This window comes from Harmonia axyridis, chromosome 2 (genome assembly GCF_914767665.1).
Source record: "Harmonia axyridis chromosome 2, icHarAxyr1.1, whole genome shotgun sequence".
Taxonomy (NCBI): domain Eukaryota; kingdom Metazoa; phylum Arthropoda; class Insecta; order Coleoptera; family Coccinellidae; genus Harmonia; species Harmonia axyridis.
In genome coordinates this window covers 3,448,827-3,470,775 of record NC_059502.1, presented here as the reverse complement: position 1 = coordinate 3,470,775, position 21,949 = coordinate 3,448,827, and the positions used below count along the sequence as shown (strand labels likewise).

General features: G+C 33.4%; 1 protein-coding gene across 3 annotated transcripts; it reads left to right on the top strand.

The window, feature by feature from the left end:
• Window positions 1–1,896: 1,896 nt before the first annotated feature.
• Window positions 1,897–20,223, top strand: LOC123672661 (glutamine synthetase-like). Of its 3 annotated transcripts, none has more exons than XM_045606863.1 (7): window positions 1,897–2,053; window positions 15,126–15,315; window positions 16,418–16,579; window positions 17,300–17,574; window positions 18,634–18,833; window positions 18,944–19,083; window positions 19,755–20,223. In XM_045606863.1, the coding sequence occupies exons 2-7, from the start codon at window positions 15,132–15,134 to the stop codon at window positions 19,901–19,903; spliced, it is 1,110 nt and encodes a 369-aa protein (XP_045462819.1). In that variant the 5' UTR covers window positions 1,897–2,053; window positions 15,126–15,131; the 3' UTR covers window positions 19,904–20,223. The 3 variants fall into 3 exon arrangements, with proteins under 3 accessions (XP_045462819.1, XP_045462817.1, XP_045462818.1); XM_045606861.1 differs by having other exon boundaries at window positions 2,052–2,268; XM_045606862.1 differs by lacking the exon at window positions 1,897–2,053 and adding an exon at window positions 9,979–10,131.
• The last annotated feature ends 1,726 nt before the right edge of the window (window positions 20,224–21,949 follow it).

Here is a 21,949-nt window from a genome sequence, read left to right as displayed (position 1 = left end):
AAACGAGTGGTACATACTGTACCTAGTTAGAGAATTTTATCATTTTATTTTGAAGGCTTGAAATCTATAAACTGTTTTATAACTTTCTATTATTCATAGTAGAAGAATCATAGAATGTTATGTGGTGAGAACAAAGGCTGGCACGTCCTCTATTGACAAATTGCAATGTTTTGTTCGGGATCATTGGTGGGATCACCTACAAGGTTATCCAGTAGTCAGTGGTTTATAAACGTACAGTGTACAGCAAAATATTTATTGGAAGGGTTATGTTGAAATTAGTAAGAAGAGAATGCAATAAAAGCCTGTATTCGACCTCAAAGAATGATTCTGCCTAATATTTGCTTAATTCTTTAATTCGTAAGCTCTACAAACAAAGTGATTAAAATATTCAAATAAACTTTCTTGGTTCTACCAATGACAATTAAAAATTATTTCTAGACACCACAGGCCAAATTTTTTCATGATTATGACGAAACCAGTAGTATTTGTCTGAATTCACCTCACATTGCCCTTGTTTCATTTTATTGGTTAGTAACGTACCATCGATTACTTCAAAAAGGGGAGTAAGAACTGATACCAGACTAATTAGAATCTATGTTTTTCATAGTAAAATTTTCGTGGATTTGGTTTTTTGATTTTCCTTTTTGTTTCATTTTGAAAATATGAAAAGGCGTATTTTGTACGTTTTTAAATTTTTATTGCCTTTATTAACGCTCTGCCTTTCAAGTGCCGCTACTGGACTAGCACTCTTTTTTTGAAATCATGGAGATTGTCGAGGTTTAACCCAATGAGTTCGTGTCTCCAGAAGATTTTTTTTATCTACAGTATCATATCACAAAATAAAATCACGAAAATTTTAATCATTAGAAGAACGTGGTCATTTTGACCCTATTTATTGTTTTATTGTTTAATGAAGATAATGATTATCGAATGTTATCCTATGTAGTTTCATATCTTGGTCAATGAACCTAAAAGTCTTGAACTACATTTATACTATGAATTTTCTCCATTGAATTCATAATAATTTATACCGGAGTTATTAAAGTCTGAAAATAAATATTTAAATTTAATAAATAGTTCGATAAATTGGAAGGGACTTTATTGAATACCGTCAATAATTTCTTGATTTCCTAACGCACTTTAATAAACAGTGGCGTGTGTATCACAAGGTGTAAGGTAAGTTTTTGTATTTTTAGGGAAGTTATAAAATTTTATTATGTGTAATTTTCTCAATGATTTTCTAAGTATTAAAGGGTTTTCCAATAAGTGGTTTCATTATTTAAAAAAAAAATTCTATTCAAAGAGAAATCAATGGATGTTTATTTCATTACAAAGAGGAAGGTATGACATTAACGATGGAAAACTATATGATCCATTGCTACGGTTGCAGCATCATAATTATTTCAATTATTATTCCAATGCGTTGTTGAAGAGTGTATCATTCCATTTTTAGTAATGATATAGCTTTAACCTGTCAAATGTCAAAAGTTGAAGGCTTCAAATGTGACAGCTGCCCAGGATGACAATATATTGAATAGTTTTAAGTAGATTTTCTTTAGCTTCATCAGTTATATAGAACGGTAAGTTACGTGTAAAAGTTAATGTTAATACTAGAATTTCTGGACATAAAGAATATGATGCAGCTCATAATTTTTATTTGATTCTCAGAACCTATGGGCATTTTCTGTTGAATTTTTAGCATATTTTAGAGTTCTTGAAGAATATTTCACATATGTTTGTTTAAAAAATGTATCACTCATCAAAATAGCAAATTACAAAATCTTCTAAAAATCAAATATTTTCGAGATGCAAACCTCTCTACGCCACTGCTAATCATTAAAGGTGCGTAGCGCATGTGCCCCAAATGTCATGAATGGTAGAATTTAGGAAGGAGATGGAAATTTCCCAAGAAAAAAGAAATAAACAATCTCTTTATGTATACAAATACTATCGTCTTATATTTAGTTTATAAGAAACTTTTGTTTGGTCCTGTTGTATCATACTTTTGACAGGATACCGATTCAAGTGATCAGCTGATCCCAAGGATACTTAGGTGAGTTCTATTTTCTCGTGAATTCTTTGACGAATGTCACCTTTATCTTTTCCTTGGGAAATCGGATGTAAATCTTGATTTTGTTTTGAGCGCTCCAGGTTTTTCCTGTCATGACTGGGACAGGAATTTTCTCACGGGTTGTCAGGTTTAGGAAGTTTTTCTCATCCAATTTAGGTCTGAGACATGTGCGAATGATTTGTGTTCAAACAATAAAGGTAGAGTTGTTGCGTGATCGAAATTTTTGTTTGTCGCATCTTTCATTGTTGTCATCCTAATTTGTCCAACCTTGAATATTAGATTTCATGCCGAAAATAACATTTAAACTGTTGTTTTTCCAGCATAACACTGAGGTATTTTTTATTCAACAATTTTCGTATTCATTATGTACTCGCAACAATAAAATGTTTGTTTATTATTGTTTACGTTTTAATGATGGTTGATATAGTTGATGTTAATAAAGTTTTGTTGAGTTTGATACGGTTGTTTTATACCCAGGGATATTTTTTTTTATTCTAATCATTAATGAAAGATATTTGTCCTAATGATTTCTCAATTTTTGCGATTTTTCTAAAAGTCCTTTAAATTTCTAACTAGAATTTCAATCTTTTCTTATGGCAAAACTTCACCTAAAATTTTACACTACTTTAACTTGTTCTAATGTAATTCTGAAAGAAAAGATGTGAGCACTTTCGTGGATAGTCGAGAGCTTTTGAGCGCTCGTCATTCATACGTCACTTTGCGCCCTTAGGTACCACATTATTACCTACATAGAGACTGGGTTGAATTAAATTTGCAATTCTAAAATAATTGTGTTATTTTGTTATTTCCATCCCTCAATAGACCAGCGTTGAACGAGATCGGCATCTGGATGGAGGTCCGCTCTGTTATACAGGATGTTGAAGAAAAATTGTTTGCATTAGATATTCTAATGAAATTTGGAAGGTTTCAAGAGCTAGTTATTCCGCATTTATTCACATGCAATTAAGAATTTTGTGTACGTCATACGGGTAATGATCCCTTAAAAAAATGGTACGCCACTGAGAAATTAAAAGCTAAAAATCATTCTTGAATTGAATTCAATACGTTTTTTTCGTCTGGGGCGCTGTTTTATACAAAAAATAGAACATCTTAATTCTTCTTAGATATTCTTGTTAATGTTTTAAAGTAAAAATGCTCTATTTTTTTTGCATAAAAACGGCATTCCACATTCCATACAGAAAAAGCATCAGTGTTTTTTTGCCACAAATTGAACGAGAAATTCAAAAATTATTTTCAATTTGAAATATCTCAGTGGCTAACAACTTAGGTACAACAGAAATAAAAAAATTACCAGAATGTTCCTTCAAAAACAAAACTTATCATATTATTACGTTCATTGCAAATTTATTCAATTGACATATTCATATTACTTAAATCGATTAAGATTTGACGAACCATGTAGGTAAATAGTGAAAGCAATAAATTATAGTTATTACAGCATGAGATAAAATGACAAATTAGAGCATTGTAAACAAATAAAATGAATGTAGCAATCTATTTTTCACGTGAATAGTATCGAAAGTTTCCTAGAAAATTCATTTTTTGGTAAACACCAGACGAATTTTGCACTCTTAGATAACATATACAGATTCTACAATTGTGTGAATTTCAATGGATGTTTTTCTTAATGAATCATATAACCTACGAAGTTTTGCATTTTTTTTGGATTCATGTAGATATTGATTGAACATTTTTAATTATTGAATGTTATCTTGAAATTCTCTTTTATCGTATGAAACCTTACTCGATTGACCGAAAACAATAGTGTGGGAAGACAGAATTCTTACTAATGCAACGATATTGATTGAAAGTCAATCAAAACAATGATGATTGCTGGAAGGTTTCCAAAGGAAATTTCCCTTTTATTTGATTTCAAGTTTCTTGAGTTTTCCCTTCAAAAGATTATTGTATTTACGAACTGCCGGACAGAATTTCAGTTGACCTCGATTGTTCATCAGTGAATAACATTTGATGCCCTGTTCGGGGAACGAGTGCTCAAAATTACATTACAATACGGTATAGTACCATTGTATGAATAATTTTATATATATAACATAACAGTGGCGTACTATTTATTCTTTGAAAAAGGAGATCATTACTCATAAATATAATAAAATATACACTGTGTCCGTAAAGTATGGAACAAATTCATTTTTAGCTAAACAGACCACGTCGATTTTTTATTTTAATTTACCGTATTTTGAACTAATAATGTAATATACAGGGTGGATTACTTTCGAGTAATGACGTCACCGTCATTTTTTTAATGAAACATCCCCATTTTGTCTCAATTTTCTGATTACTCTAGCTGAGATGATTCCAAAAATGTATCACATGTTGATTCCAATTGGTACAGGGTAGACAAAAATACAATAGTTTTGTGTGTGCTCATAAAGTAACGCGTAACATTCTTTATTAGTTAAATTAACAATATTATCAAAAATACTTATTGTCTAGCGGCAATTGGTTTGAATGTAACACCCTGTAGTTTGTTACATTTTTAGATTAATAAGAATGAGCTCTTTCCAAACATGTTTGGTACTTGTGGTCTAGCAGACAGAATATATGAAAGAAATAATTTCTTATCAATTTAAAAAAACATAGTCGTCTAGTTTTTGTGAAATGTCATTATTTGTTTATTGCCGCTAGACAATAAGTATTTTTGATAATATTGTTAATTTAACTAATAAAGAATGTTACGCGTTACTTTATGAGCACACACAAAACTATTGTATTCTTGTCCACCCTGGACCAATTGGAATCAACATGTGATACATTTTTGGAATCAGCTCAGCTAGACTAATCGGAGAATTGAGACAAAATGGGGGTGTTCCATTAAAAAAAATGACGGTGACGTCATTACTCGAAAGTAATTCACCCTGTATATTAGATTATTATTTTAAAATACGGCAAATTAAAACAAAAAATTGACGTGTTTCAGGATTATATCTTGAAATGTTCTGTTTAGCTAAAAATGAATTTGTTTCATACTTTACGGACACAGTGTATGTAATATATTGAATCTTTAATTGCATGTTGATAAATGCAAAATAACTTCCTCTGTATCTAAACATCGCAAGATGAAAACAGTTGGAATTATTTTGAGTTCAATGATTGATTATAGAAACTTTTGAAGAATTTGGTTTTTTTAATAAATACGATAAAAGGAGACCAAAAATGTTGCCGATATGAGTGGAAATCTCTAAATTGAACACTTAGCAATACCGTTTATCATGACTCATGAGTACACTTTATGAACATTCATTTCGTTATAATAGCTGCAACAGATATGTTTATCTTCAGCAAGATGAGGCTACATGTCACCTATCAAAAGACAACCTAACTTTTTCATTATACGAAAATTCCTAAATTATTATATTTAATTGCTTCCTAGATAATAACTTATTATTATCTAGGAAGCAATTAAATATAATAATTTAGGAATATCAGAACAAGTTCTTATACAAGAGTTTTCAATAACAGAACAAGATCCAAAGATAATATTCAATTCAATTCAGTCCCTAATTGATGGATAGAGATATAGAGGAGAGTAAGTGTTCTTCAAATGGGACACCCTATATCTGCCTCGATTACAATTATTCAATAAACCTAAAATTACATTAATCTCGAAATAAATATTATTAATTAAAATATTAATATATTAATAAAATAATATATTAATGTATGACGGTACCATTTCAAAAAATAAGTCGAAAAACTGAATATCTTCGAAACGGAAGACATTATTGAAAACCGGTAACTTGATGCTTTTCGACAAATTTGCTGCTGAAAAACTGCCTACTCTTTCCTATATCTCTAAAACGATGATTAATTTCTATAATATGTTAGTGTATTATATTAACCATAAAAATTATACTGAAATATTTGAATCAATCCTGTAACTCGAGAACAAATCAAGTTATCTATGATCTACTTTCGATATCTTATCACTTAGAAGAAAGAAATCTTGGATCCTTGAAGATTTTTTTCTACAAGTCTTATAGTTTTCGAGATGCTTCGAAACTGTATCAGATTTCATAAAAAAGTTTATCTTATTTGATGGTTATTCAGATTTCCACATTTCGAAACAAACAGTTCTGTATTAGATCCTTTTATTTTAATTTTTCGAATTTTGCTATCGAATTTCGAATCTACTAGCATCGATGTTCTTGCACCAAATTTGACGCATAGAACTTTAATAGTTCCTGAAAAAAGGCTTGGTCGATTGCAAAGCTTTATTATTGTAAACGATTAAACAAAATGCAGAATCTTGTTTGGGCGTAAAATAACAGATCATCAACCTATTACCCTGACTTGTTTTTCAAGCCATGATTCCACCTAACTAACAAATAGGTATCCATGTTAAGGTCGATAAAAAACAAAACAGGTTCAAGAAGGATAAGTTTTAACGGTATCGGAATACAAGATGAACGTCTACGTATCAAACAAATACATCTCGATTATGTAGCTACATACAAAACAGATTTTCAGTCAACATTTTATTTGGTTCCTGATTCGAACCTCACATAAAGTTGATGTTTATGTTGGTAATGGGTCTTTCTTTCAGAGCTTGAGAACACTAAATTATTTAAAGTTCACCCTGTACAATGGCGTTTCATTCTAAAGTGTGTTTTTTTAGAGCTATAGAACTTTAAATTGCAATAAAACAACGATGGATTATTCGATTGACATGAATTTTATTTATCTGCAAGATAATCTCGTGGCATTACATTTTAAATATGATTTCTGGCATATGACCGCCACGGCTGGCTCGGATGTAGTCCAATCTGGACGTCCAATTTTCTATGACTTTTCCCAACATTTGTGGCCGTATATCGGCAATAACACGGCGAATGTTGTCTTCCAAATGGTCAAGGGTTTGTGGCTTATCCGCATAGACCAATGACTTTACATAGCCCCACAGAAAATAGTCTAGCGGTGTTAAATCACAAGATCTTGGAGGCCAATTCACAGGTCCAAAACGTGAAATTAGGCGGTCACCAAACGTGCCTTTCAATAAATCGATTGTGGCACGAGCTGTGTGACATGTTGCGCCGTCTTGTTGGAACCACAGCTCCTGGACATCATGGTTGTTCAATTCAGGAATGAAAAAGTTAGTAATCATGGCTCTATACCGATCACCATTGCCTGTAACGTTCTGGCAATCATCGTTTTTGAAGAAGTACGGACCAATAATTCCACCAGCTCATAAAGCGCACCAAACAGTCAGTTTTTCTGGATGTAACGGTGTTTCGACATACACTTGAGGATTGGCTTCACTCCAAATGCGGCAGTTTTGTTTGTTGACGTAGCCATTCAACCAGAAGTGCGCTTCATCGCTAAACAAAATAAAATGGACGTAGTGCGCGATACGTGTTCCGTACAGAACCATTATTTTTGAAATAAAATTGCACTATTTGCAAGCGTTGTTTAGGCGTGAGTCTATTCATGATGAATTGCCAAACCAAACTGAGTGTAAATCACTTGACAGCTGTTGAATTGATCGCCATCTTGAACAGTAATGCCAACATAAAGTTATATACCTCGAAAAAAAACACCCGTTACAGGGTGAATTATGAACTAAACGAATTTCATTTTGAATAATGTTTGACTCACTCAGTATCTAACAATATTTTTAATTGAAAACCAGTCTGAAATTATTACCTTATGGGTAAGCAATATTTGTAGCGCAAAAGCGTTTCATTCTCGATGTTTTCCCACGTGAAATGTTACTTTGAAGAAATACCATTTCAAAACTAGTCATAGGAAAGAGTTGAGGACCTATAGATATTCTTATTCAGGAGGCTATAATCTACCAAATACGAAAAAAAAAACAATTTGTGACAATTTTTCCACTAGGTTGCTGCCTGATCATTTCGAAAATTATAGTAATTTGAGCAAATGATTGCCTCCTACAATAAGAGGCAATAACGCCATAAAAACTAATGCTTTTTCGAAAATTCCCTATTGATGTTGTTATTTGACATAGACGATGAGGTACTCCTGAGTATTCATTGTTAGATAATCAATTGTTTATTCAATATACAGCAGATTAATAGAAAATATATGATTAATGATATTTGTTCAGTTTATCGAAAAAGCGATAAATATAATGTGTATTTATTGTAATGTACTCCGAAGGTACTTCAAAAAATAATCTTTGAAGAGAGATGAACTGTATTAATTCAAAACAAGATAATATTACATCTATATCGTCAATATAAGTACACGGTTTTTAGATAATGGTGTCAGAAATAAATCGAAAGTAGGTATACTAAATTATAGGTGAAAACGAAAATGAAAATGAAATATTTTCGATTTTCAGGGTGTTGAAATTTGATTTTTTATAATTTTTTCTCGCAAAGCAGCTTCTTTTCACGAGATATTCAATTTAAATTTGGCATAGATATTCCAATTTGAAATTTACATCATGTGATATGCTAATTTTGAATGGAAATCTACAGGGTGATGTTTTTTCTGGAACAGTGCCCGCTTCTATCATCCAGAATTTTTTTTTGTTGGGCCACTGGTAGTTTTGAGAAATGTAAAAAGAAACTTTGGTCCAGTACTACACTTTTTGATTTTCTGTAGTTTTGTATCTCCTACCGATTTCGAGAAAAAAATTTCAAACGATTCTCTAGTAATCCTCAGGAAAATCCAAATTATTATAAAGATCCAGTTATCCTGTGTTGAATAAATTTATTTTAATTTTTGGTACTTATTTACCCAATCTGTAGCGAAGATTAATAAAGATTCGATAAACTAGTATAATCATGACAAATCATCACCCTGTATCTCGAAAACAAATCATTTTTGGGCTCATGTTTGTAGGACTTCTTTTCTTAAAATTATTCAAGAAATTTCTCATTTTCCTCTGTTCCCCCAGTTAAGAAACATCCTGTAAAGTCTATTTGTCTAGAACATAGAGTAATAAACATAGATAGAGGGAGTATACGCAATTTTTACATGTCCCCAACATCGTTAGATTACGTTGTCGGATTGTGATATATTTTCAAATTCACAATTTTACTATATCATTATGAATGAATATTATATTGAAAGAAATATATTTATTTGAGTGATTCCCGATTAAATATGCAAATTTGAATATTTGGAATCCGATATTTTTCCTAATTGTCGAATTTATAATAAGCAGAATATTTATTATTTTCTGTATCTACCTGCTGATATCCAAGGTTTGGCAACTTTTGCTCTCCTAGTGTCATTGGTTGTTTCACGTCGTTTGGCGCGGTTGAAATTTGTTTTCTGAATTTCTGATACATTTAGGTATTTATTTCAACATATTTTGAGTTAATATGAAACATTGATTCACTATGGGACATAAGAAGTGCGTTCTTTGTGGAGAAACTCGCGAATTGAGTGAAATATCTTATCACTGATGTGTTTTCATTTCCGCGCGCTTCAAGTCAAATTTGATAGTTCATGTTGGGGACAAAATTTGCTTACTGAAAAGGACATATGCTCCCTATATCTATGTTTATTATTCTGAGGTTTAGAAGAGAAGAAATTCACTGCAAAATTCAGAGTTCATTACAAAACTTCAACTTCAATTTGGATACAGCTTTATTTCCAGAAATGACTCCTAAAATTTTCGCATGTATTCACTAACAGCCTGTATAACAGAGCGGTCCACCATCCAGATACCCACCACGTCCAACGCTGGTCTTTTCAGAAACATAAATAACAGAATAATTCAATTCAATCTAGCTCATTTTCGCGTTTCAAATCAACATCAATTCTTCTCGGTCGTTCGTATATTCTCAATTAGCACTTCCCTGCGCTAATGAAAATTACACCTGACCTGCAGGCATCATCACAGTGTTAATTTTCACCGAGATAAAAGTTATGTATGTATCAAGTAATTGCAAGTTTGAAGCGCTATCTATCAATCACCGCGTGAACTTATTTATCACATGTGCTGGATGTCCTTGAAATTGAAAGGATAAATTTATTTGAAGCGAAATATTCCAAACAGTTCATGTGATATCCGCGTAGTAGGTGGATATACTCAGCTGCGCGTAAGTTGTTATTTTTTTTTTTGTATTTGGACGCGATCGTAAATTTGAGACGGTTTTTGTTCGTGTGAGAACGTCAAGTAAAACGATATACCGGAAATTATGGGAGTTTCAGATGTTGTTGATATTCATCCAAAAGCTTAATATTAGATTTAAAATGAGTTGTTACTAGATTTCATCTCAAGTTCATTATCACATTATGACGTTCATGGTCATAAGCGGAACTCCGAAAATTTTTAATTGTTTTGATTTATTTATGTTAATTTTAGAAATTGAAACGTTTAGGAAAAGTGAATATGCACTGACGTTTGGGGTTTTGAGCGCTCGCGAATCCTTGCTCTTGGAGACAAATCCAGTGATTATTTTTCACATACACTGAGAGAATGTTTATTTGATATTATCGAAAATGCACTTTAGTTAATAAATCAATTATTGGATATATGGACAAACAAATATTAGTTTCATGGAAATAAATAATTTATTTGAAATCCTATCAATAATCATCATTTATTATTACACTCAATTTATTTATGCATAACTATTATTAATAATGCTGAAGAAATATTCATTTGGCGGAAATAAATATAGTTGAGGTTAATATATCATTGAGTAATAATTAATAAACCTTATTTATATGTAATATGTATCCATGCTGAATAAAAAAAATATTTCAATTCAGTAATGGTTAACGTATTTCTCAGATAATGTTTTTGGTTGTTTCTATTATCCTATTGCTAGGCTCTGAGAAGAAACGTTTGCCAAATTAGGTTATTTTTTTTAGAGTTCATAAATCCGGGTTTGAACCCTAGTCATCTTGATCGCAACTGTTCCCTCTAACCACTGTTCTACCAACATCACTAATAACTAAGCAGGTACAAACGATCTAAACCCAAAATTCAGTACAGATGTGCTAAGCGGCGTTCAATAAGCCCATAGTAACACAGATTTTATGTTTAAAAAGGAAATTCAAATCAAAGGAAAAGTTCCAAGGACAGATCCTTCAAAGAGATGCGCTTCTCTTTGAGGGATGTGTCCTTAAACTTTTCCACAGATTGGATCGCTAGAATTATGTTAGTTTGTTAATTATTAATAAATCCTATATTCTGAGTGAATAAATTATTGAATTCTTGTAAGAGTTTATTCATAAATAGCAAATGTTCGTTAACTACCAGTTGAAAATTTGTTGATAATGAATTTATGTTATTTGTGGGGATAACGTAAGTTCATATAAATTATTTATAACCGAAATATATTAAATATTATCAAATACCTCGTAAACAAATATTTTATTCTCTATTAATAAACTTTTTTGAACGCATAATTTTACTATTAATGAATATATTAAATATAAATCTGCTGTAATAGTTGTGAATAAATAACCTCCAAATAAGTGCTTTATTAATAAAAAAATATGGATTTCTCTCAGTGTATAGGGTATCCCAAATTCGATGCTCACTGAAAGCATATCGCGAACAGAAACCAAGATACAACAGAATATTTGAAACAGTTACTTCTCAGAAACACCCTGTATCTCGAGAACGAATCAAAATATCTATAATCTCCTTTCTGATAACTTGTTATTTCGAAAAAAGAGATCGGGGTTTCTTGAAGATATTTTCACTATAATTCTGTGATGCTCTCAGTAAGCATTGATTTTGGGACACCCTGTACAATTTTTTTCATTGGATCTTTCAATTCTATCAATCCTTAAACATGTACTGTAATTATTTCAGTGGGGATTCACAATTTTTCGAACATTCTAACTTGATTGAAGTAAATCTAAAAGCTTTTGAGCGTTCGTCAAATCATGTAATTTTTTTTAACTCATACAATTACGTACTCATTTAACTTGCAAATTGACATGCCATGAAAACATAAAATTACGTGACTCAACTTTTATCACCTTTTTGAAGCAATTTTCTTGAGGAAACAAAAGTGCATATGAAAATATTAAATGCATGGTTGGAAGTTTATACTTTTCCTCTTTCGATATATTATAAGATTATATATCGTATTTAGGTAAACATGGAAGAACAACATTCTCTATTGAATTTGTCGATTTCGTATACAATTTTTTCATTGAAATTTCGTCCTTTTTGTACATTCTCCTAGACAGATCACTGAAACGTTGTGAAAACTAACTAATTGAATTCACTCTAACTTTATAATCCTATGAATTTTGCCCATTAACAAACTTAACCGAGATATTCGGACTATTAACATACCTTGAACATTTCAAGTCTCTAGTACATTCCCTTCGACAGTTATCATATCAATAAATTATTAACCCTCCTAGAATGAAGAGGATAATTGAAGATTTCTTGTTCCAGACAATTTAGATGTTCATCTACGTATTATCAGTTAGTTGTAAAGAACCAAAAAAAAGTTTCTAATTGTCTCGACCTTGACAAATTATATAACTCATTTTCGAACAAATATGGCCAAATCATTTCTGACATGCATCGATATAATTATTTGAGTGGAAAAAAACAATTTCAGACAGAAATGTTCGTTTGGATACTTTTTCAATTGAAATACAATAATAAGACAGGTGAAACACGTGACGTAAGTTAGGTCTAATGATGCGAAATAGATGTACAAATTTTACTGGCAAGAAAATTAATACGAATATAAATATTTGAGATAAAGTACTATAAATAGGTTTAATTGCTATGAGGACTCGAAAAGTACTTCAAATCAGATTCTAGATAGTAAAATTTTCGATTATCCTTGGTTATGAAAGGCTCATTATTTTCAATTATATTCCTATATCTGTAGATATAATACAGCAGTAAAAACCATCTTTTTTTGAATTTTATGCGTTCATTAAAAATTAGTATCGGTGATAAAAAATATCAGACAGAAAGAGTATTTTGCAAATTTTATTCTGCCTGACTGAATATGCTCCCACTATTCTCCGAAACTACTCAACAGATTATGTTCATATCTATTGATTTCTCTTAAAATATACATTTTTTTTAATATCAAAATGAAAACTCTTATTGGAAAACCCTTCATAAAAATGAATTGAAATCATAAACGAAATATTGATCTTTTCTTGGAAATTTGGGATTCATGTCAAAAAATTAAGGTGTCTACTACATAAAAAACATATTCAAGATGAAAATTTAGAATTATAGAGAAAGTTTGAGCATAAATCCAAGAATCAAATTCAAAGAAATTCATGTCTCGTTTTTTAGTTTCGAAAGTTCATCATTTTGGTAATTTTATTCAGAATAATGCTCTCATTTTCTGAATTTTTCTCCTATCAGTTCAGATAGTTTATGACGAAAAAAGATAAAAATTTACAGTGAGCTGAGGTTTAGTAAACGTAGATAATTCCATAGCTGTTAAAATATTTAAAATCCAATATTTCTCAAAGTATATCAATCGATATATTCAAGTACACCTCTAAAGTATCAGCATAAAAGAGCATCGACATAGCGATAATAATTTTTTTGGGAGGCAAATGAGTCAATGCTTCAAAGGGCAAATTAAGTGAATTGGAGTCCCCCTCTTCCGGTTTGATAACAACAATTTTATGACCCACATCCTGATTATCAATTGAAACTTTGCTCGAAACGTAATCCTAATTATCTCTTAAAAAAATATATATTCAGTATCTGAAGCCTAACTTCATATATCAATGCTCTATACCGGGCGTCCTAACTTAACACCCTGTATATAATCACATTTTTGGAATGAGCAACGCATTAACCTGTAAATGAGGCAGGTATTTAGAATGTTTTCAATTTCCCAAAGAAATATAGGGTGTTTTTTTCGAGGTATATAACTTTAAGTTGGCATTACTGTTCAAGATGGCGACCGATTTAACAGCTGTCAAATGATTTATTCTCAGTTTGGTTTGGCAATTCATCATGAATAGACTCACGCCTGAGCAACGCTCGCAAATAGTGCAATTTTATTTCGAAAATAATGGTTCTGTGCGGAATACGTATCGCGCACTACGTCCATTTTATTTTTTTTAGCGATGAAGCTTCTGATTGAATGGCTACGTCAACAAACAAAACTGCCGCATTTGGAGTGAAGCTTATCCTCAAGTGTATGTCGAAACATCGTTACATCCAGAAAAACTGACTGTTTGGTGCGCTTTATGGGCTGGTGGAATCATTGTTCCGTACTTCTTCAAAAACGATGATGGCCAGAAGGTTACAGTCAATGGTGATCGGTATAGAGCCATGATTACTAACTTTTTCATTCCTGAATTGAACAACCATGATGTTCAGGAGCTGTTGTTCCAACAAGACGGCGCAACATGTCACACAGCTCGTGCCACAATCGATTTATTGAAAGACACGTTTGGTGACCGCCTAATTCCACGTTTTGGACCTGTGAATTGGCCTCCAAGATCTTGTGATTTAACACCGCTAGACTACTTTCTGTGGGGCTATGTAAAGTCATTGGTCTATGCGGATAAGCCACAAACCCTTGACCATTGGGAAGACAACATTCGCCGTGTTATTGCCGATATACGGCCACAAATCTTGGGGAAAAGTCATCGAAAATTGGACGTCCAGATTGGACTACACCCGAGCCAGCCGTGGCGGTCATATGCCAGAAATCATATTATTTAAAATGTAATGCCACAAGATTATCTTACGGATAAATAAAATTCATGTCAATCGAATAATCCATCGTTGTTTCATTGCAACTTAAAGTTCTATAGCTCTAAAAAAAACACCCTTTATATTCAGTATCTGAAGCCTTACTTCATATCTCAATGTTCTATACCGGGCGTCCCAACTTATTTAACACCCTGTATATGATCACATTTTTGGAATAAGCAACGCATTAAACAGTAAAAGAGGCAGGTATTTAGAACGTTTTCAATTTCCCAAAGAAATATCGTCTCCAGTTCCCATCGGTATAAATTATATTTAAAATTGATCAAGTGAACTGAGTTCTGGAGAATTTGAGGGTCATGCATCTGGACCAATCTCAGGAGTGAAATAACGAAATTTCTCTTTGTTTTTCAGTTCACCATGCCTAACCATACGTTGGAAAGTTCACCTAACGCTGTCTTAAATAAGGCAGTGTTACACAATTACATGACACTCCCAATTCCTGATGGTAAAGTGCAAGCAACATACATTTGGGTGGATGGATCTGGTGAAGGAGTTAGAGGAAAAACCCGCACTTTGGATTTTGTACCATCTAAACCAGAAGGTAAGAATGTGACTCAATTGGATGACAAATTGGTGAATGCGCAGGTCCCAGATTTCTGTCAGTGAATTTTCAAGAAGTTTCAATTCTGGAAGTCTAGAATACGAAAAACCTACAGGGGAGTGCACTCGATAACTTTACATGGTGTATAGGGTACCCCAAATTCGATTCTTATCGTAGCATCTCGAAAACTATAAGACTAACAGAAAACATTCTCAAGGACACTCTTCGATGCGAAAGATCGTCATTTAGACGTTGTTGTTCAAGTACCTAATCGGCATATGTTTAGTTTGGCTTCAGTTTTTATGTCAACTGCATCTTTTGAGGATGGAGGTGCAAATACAGATGCAAAATACGCCATAGTGTGCCGTAAGAGAGGCCCAAATGTTGTGCGCACCGGATAAATTCGTATCTTCTTCAACACTTTCACTTACAGCAGCAATATTTTCGGTTGAGCTTACATTTCGATGATGTATGAGCCTTAAGACATAAGAAACAGATACAGTTCCTTCGAACATATATGTCATTGAAATCCAGTAATACTTACGATATCCAGTTTTTCACTTTATGCATTTGATAGACATGTGAGAACATTCCATTCGAGAAGATTAAGTAACTATTTCTTACTCGTAGTATCTTCACAGTTGAGTAATAATCGAACTGATAATGTCAATTATTTATTGAGATTCTCCAATCCCCTATGACGAAAGCGTATTTTCAAAGAGATATTACAAAAGTTATCTACGTCAATTTCCGATGACCCTTCTTCAAAGAATCCTTTTATCGATAATTCGTCAATTTATTAGTGTCGTCATACTTCATTAATATGTATGGAAATTTCTAAATAATGAATTGAAAATTATCCTGACCTATAACTTTTTTTGGTATTTACAGAAAAGAGAAGGATCCTATGATGAAACCGATTGATTCGTTTTAATATATCGAAACATCGTTACCTACCTCTTTTTTATTGCTTGGTTATTGGTTACAGGATGTGCCATCCTGATCGTTTTAAAAGCATGAAGTAATATGATTGAAATATTTGCAAAAACTTTGAAAAAACAACTAATTTTATCATGTACTCATTAATCAATTCATTTTTCAGAATTACCTATTTGGAATTTTGATGGAAGTTCGACAGGCCAAGCTGAAGGCCATAATTCTGATGTCTACCTTTATCCAGTAGCCATCTTCAAGGATCCTTTCCTCAGGGGTAACAACAGATTAATTATGTGCGAGACCTACAAGTACAACAAGAAGCCATGTGGTGAGTGTTATTTGAAAAATGATGTACAACAGACGCTGCCCTACAAGAAATGCCAACGTGAATTTTTTAAATTGACGTCTATTGTCAAACTCCCATAACCTCTAAGACCTGACGTCTACTGTCAGTTATGGTGGATTTATGCACCAGTCCTAGGAACTAAGACTAAACCTAAGAACTTAGAACTAAGAATTGAACGCTAACAAATCAATGAGGGTGTTTATGCACGTTTCCTAAGAACTAAGAAATAACACTAGCAGGCCAACTGTTAACTAAGAACTAAGGGCTCAGGTGAAATATAGAAGTGCACGTGCGTCGCATAGAATTTCAATATTAACGAATACCAGTTTCTACCATTTTCTGTTCTTTATTCGTGTTTATCGATGATAAGTATTAGGAGTATTTGAAAAAATTAAATTTAATTTTTTCACAATAAGTATCAATGTCAAACATCAAAGTATAGAACAAATAGAAAGTAGTTCGAGCACGTGCGCATGCCTTAACTAAGAACTAACAAGAGAGTGCATAAACGCCACTGAATTCTTAGGTTTAGTTCTTAGTTCATAATTCTTAGTCCTTAGTTCTTAGGTACGGTGCATAAATCCACCATTACTCTCTTTAATGTTGAAATGATGACCTACACATAAGATGATCCCTAAAATACCACAGCCAGAAGGCTTCCATCTATTTCTATTCTATTCTATTTTTTTCTTACTCCACCAGAAACCAACAAACGTCACACCTGCGCGCAAGCCATGGAAGCAGCTAAAGACTCGAAACCATGGTTTGGAATCGAACAGGAATACACACTCCTCGACATGGATAAGAGACCTTTGGGCTGGCCAAAGAACGGCTTCCCAGGTCCCCAAGGACCTTACTACTGCGGCGTTGGAGCCGACAAAGTCTATGCCAGAGACATTGTTGAGGCTCACTATAGAGCCTGCCTTTACGCCGGCATCAACGTTTCTGGTACCAACGCTGAGGTTATGCCTGCACAGGTAAGAGATCGTCCATCCAGGTGTCTAACCCCACCAAAGCTTTACGTCTTCTTTATTTAATTTTCTTTTCGCTAGCTTCCTAGCTCGATAATAGGATCCATTTATTTTCTTGGCACTATCTCAATCTGAACATAATAAAAGAAAGTTTTTTTATCGTTAAGTTTTAGCTCCAGTTGTTTTTCAATAGTGACTTCTAATTGTAAGCATCACAACCAGAGTTAATCTAAGTGGCTACATGGCTAGAGAATTTGGCATTTTCTGAATAGCTTCTTATAAGTTTTTGTCTAGAACTCTTTCCCAATCAGCCTCTTCCCAATGGATATGCTCTCTCGCAAAATCCAAACGCGCCCTTCGATGGGCTGGGGTAAGAACTGGGCCTCTTGCCGCGACACGAGGCCTTAAATCATATTCTCTGAGGCGATTTCTTATTGTCTGAGTGCTAATTTGCACCCTATGAGTTTGCTCAAGCTGATTTTGAAGGAGGCGAGAGGTTACAAACCGTTGTCTCAACGAAGAAACTCTCAAGTAACGTTCTTGAATGGCAGTTGTTACCCGTGGTCTACCCTGTCCTGGTCTTCGGACATTCATATCTGTCTCTCTGAATTGCTGCAACATTCTGGACACACTTGTATGGGAAACTCCAAACCTTTCTGCAATTCTTGTGTATGTCCACCCTTCTTCTCGCAAAACTATCGCTTGGGCACATTCCTCTTGGGTCAAATTTCGTGTTTCTCGATGCATAGCGATCGAGTGTGAAAATCAAACGAAAGAAAAACTATTGATCACTAGAATTGATCGAGAACAACTGATTTCAGAATGGAACCAATACATTCAAAATCTGATTATCTCATCTTTTTTTATTCCTGCTGGGAAAAAACATCTGTATTGAAGAAAAACGTTGAAAGTGGATAAGATATGCATGCATAATTCTGATAAAAATAATTATCATTGAGAACACCTTCAGTTGTAGAATAAATTTGAGATTTCCATAATGTGCGTTAATTTTTTTGCGCAGTGTAGCTTCTTATAAATTTCTTAGTTGAACTGTTTCTCTTCCAGTGGGAATACCAAGTTGGACCCTGCGAAGGCATCTCCATAGGTGATGAACTCTGGATGTCTAGGTACATCTTGCACAGAGTCGCCGAAGATTTTGGTGTAGTGGTGACCTTCGATCCTAAGCCAATGGAGGGAGACTGGAACGGTGCAGGTGCCCATACAAACTTTTCCACCAAGGCCATGAGGGAAGATAATGGAATCATGTAAGTTTTATAAAGACAGTCTGGCAAAAAATCCCCTTCACAAATTAAAAACGCAGGGGGAGATCTTCATTATAATGGATCATCAATTAATAGATACAATTTTCCAACAGAGAAATCGAGAAAGCCATCGACAAATTGAGCAGAACGCATCTCAGACATATCCAGGTCTATGACCCCAAGAAAGGAAAAGACAACGAAAGACGTCTCACTGGAAAGCATGAAACCTCTTCCATTCACGATTTTAGTGCTGGTAAGTTGGCAGTATTCGTTGAAAAAGGTTAAAAAAATACGAGGAACAAACGAGTCTCACCAAAACACACAGGGTACGCCACTGCTGAATCTGGAAAACGAGGGGGCCATTGAAGCTTCTCTTGCAAAGAGAGCACAAGGTCAAAGAGTATTTATTAGAGAATAGTAGAATCCTTGGTTTTTGGGCGCTAAAATCCTCCATGATGTCACAGTATCGGTCATTGGATAAGATTAGAAGGGAAACTACCCTTTCCAGTCCTTCAATCCAGACTAAATCCATCCTTCTAGGACCTTCTGTTCCTTCACTATGATTTTTTGAAATGTGGGATTCAGCCGTGGTGCACCCTATATTAGCTAGAAAGTAACTTCTTTTTTGGTGTAACACTGAGTATATCAAGAGACTATTTGTTTCACCCATATTTTTAGTTTGTGTTTTCCATCAAATATTTCTTCATTACTGACTTCTTTTTTGGTGTAACACTGAGTATATGAAGAGACTATTTGTTTCAACCATATTTTTAGTTTGTGTTTTCCATCAAATATTTCTTCATTACTGACTTCTTTTTTGGTGTAACACTGAGTATATCAAGAGACTATTTGTTTCACCCATATTTTTAGTTTGTGTTTTCCATCAAATATTTCTTCATTAACCATCAAACTTTTTTTTTATAGGTGTTGCCAATCGTGGTGCCAGTATACGTATACCTCGTGGTTGTGCTGAAGACAGGAAGGGTTATTTGGAAGACAGAAGGCCTGCGTCCAACTGTGATCCCTACTCTGTTGCTGAGGCTATAGTTCGAACAACCATCCTGAACGAATAGACGTTTACAGCGTTCTGAAGGACCTAAAAGCACTTCAACACAAACTAACCGATATAGAGATATATTTACCTGTTTTGATAAAAAAAAATTCCGAAAACTGCCTCAGTTTCTGTTTATAGATAAGCGTTAGATATCACAAGCACAAGGTGATTTAAAACCGTTTATATAATTGTTGTTTAGGCACATATATTTTATATTCGATTATATTGTTGCGAGATTGAAATCTTTTTTGATCATGTATTTTGATAATCATGAGTATGCTGTTTTTGAATGGTTTGATATTATATGTTTCAATATACAATAAAGTTATACATATTTCACTTAGATTTTTATTTGGTATTTTTTTCATGGATTTACTCGATTTCCTGAATAGGAACAGAAATCTTGCTTATAAAGATTAACAAAAATGCTAGCGTCCTGAGACTCTTCAAAAATTCAAGAAGAAATTGGAAAAAACATAATGGAAGGACTGATATGAAGTCAACAGCTTTTGAGCGCTAGTTCATCAATTCTAACAACATATGTCTTACAAAATTCGAAATAACTGAATTGGGTATCGATTCTCGCCAGAATAATTTTTCTACATCTTAAAAGCATAGTTTTCACACAACTGAAATGTCTTACTTGTGCGGCAGCAATACCCATTTTACAAGCTTCAAATTTTGCCCACCAGAGGGCAGACCAAACCCCTGTCAAAAATGTTTCCACAAAATTCGAAATATTTCTATTTTGGGGGCTTCTAGGGAAGAACTGACTGCAAATAGGAGTTCAGCATGAGAAATTCTTCATTATATCAAGTTTTGAAGTCGATCGGAATCCGAAACATTTTTTGGCGAAAAAATATTCAAGGTTATAGCCTTGTTTTTTTCGAAAAAATCGACCGATCGAATACGAACATATTATAACATTTCGGTGTCGTAGATTCCGAATAAGGCATCGATTCTCGCCAGAATAATTTTTCTACACCTTAAAAGCATAGTTTTCACACAACTGAAATGTCTTACTTGTGGGGCAGCAATACCCATTTTACAAGCTTCAAATTTTGCCCACCAGAGGGCAGACCAAACCTCTTTGAAAATTTCTCCACAAAATTCGAAATAATTCAATTTTGGGGACTTCTAAGGAGGAATAGATTGCAAATACGATTTCAGCATGAAAAATTCTTCATAATATCAAGTTTTGAAGTCGATCGGAACCCGAAACCTTTTTTGGCGAAAAAATATCCAAGGTTATAGTCTTGGTTTTTCCGAAAAAATAGACCGAGAGTATTTGGTGGGTTTCGAGGGATGTAGATTACAAATTAGGCATCGATTCCAATCGGAAAAATTTTTCTATACGTTCAAAGCACTATTTTTTTACAAAATTGGCAGTATCTCAGCTTTGTGGTGATTTAGAAAGAGACCGATGTTAGGTTAGTATTCAGAATCGAAAAATCTTCATAATATCAAATTTTGAAGTTCCACCGAGGCCCTGTTTTTTTCAAAAAGTCCCACAAAATGGCCAGTTATCGCGGTTCAGAGTTGTCTTAGGAATTACCTGATTGCAATTTGTTAATAAGCATCGAGATTTCCTTATGATGTTAAATTTTGAAGTAAATCTGACCATAAATTCTTTTAGTAAAATATTTCCAATCATAGCATTCGGAATTTTTGGATTATACTCAATGGTGACATCTAGGAAGAGTAGCTAGAACCCGGTTTTATTAAGGATGTATATATTACAGGATTCTATCCATGTTTGGCCACGGAAAATTAGTTCAGTAAAATGCGTATAGATGGCTTATAGACGAATTCCTGAATGATTTAAATATTTGGTTTTTTCCAGAAGAACTGACATAATTCTAGTGTTACTAATTCTAATAGACTTTGAATATACTTCGTGCGTTAATTGTGGGGTTTTGGATCGTAGATGCCGAATTTAGCGTCGATTTTCAGCAGAAAAGTGTTTCTATATATTTAAAGCACAATTTTTCTGCGAAATTGGGAATATCTCAGTTTTAGGCTGTGTTAGGAATGAACTGATTGCAGGTTACTACTCAGCATGGAA

Excerpts from the sequence above, each read along its gene's own strand:
- LOC123672661 (XM_045606861.1), top strand. The coding sequence starts at position 2,164 with ATGACTGGGACAGGAATTTTCTCACGGGTTGTCAGGTTTAGGAAGTTT. Across the intron at positions 16,580-17,299 it reads GTACAACAAGAAGCCATGTG|AAACCAACAAACGTCACACC; the intron begins GTGAGTGTTATT and ends TTACTCCACCAG. Across the intron at positions 18,834-18,943 it reads AGGGAAGATAATGGAATCAT|AGAAATCGAGAAAGCCATCG; the intron begins GTAAGTTTTATA and ends ATTTTCCAACAG.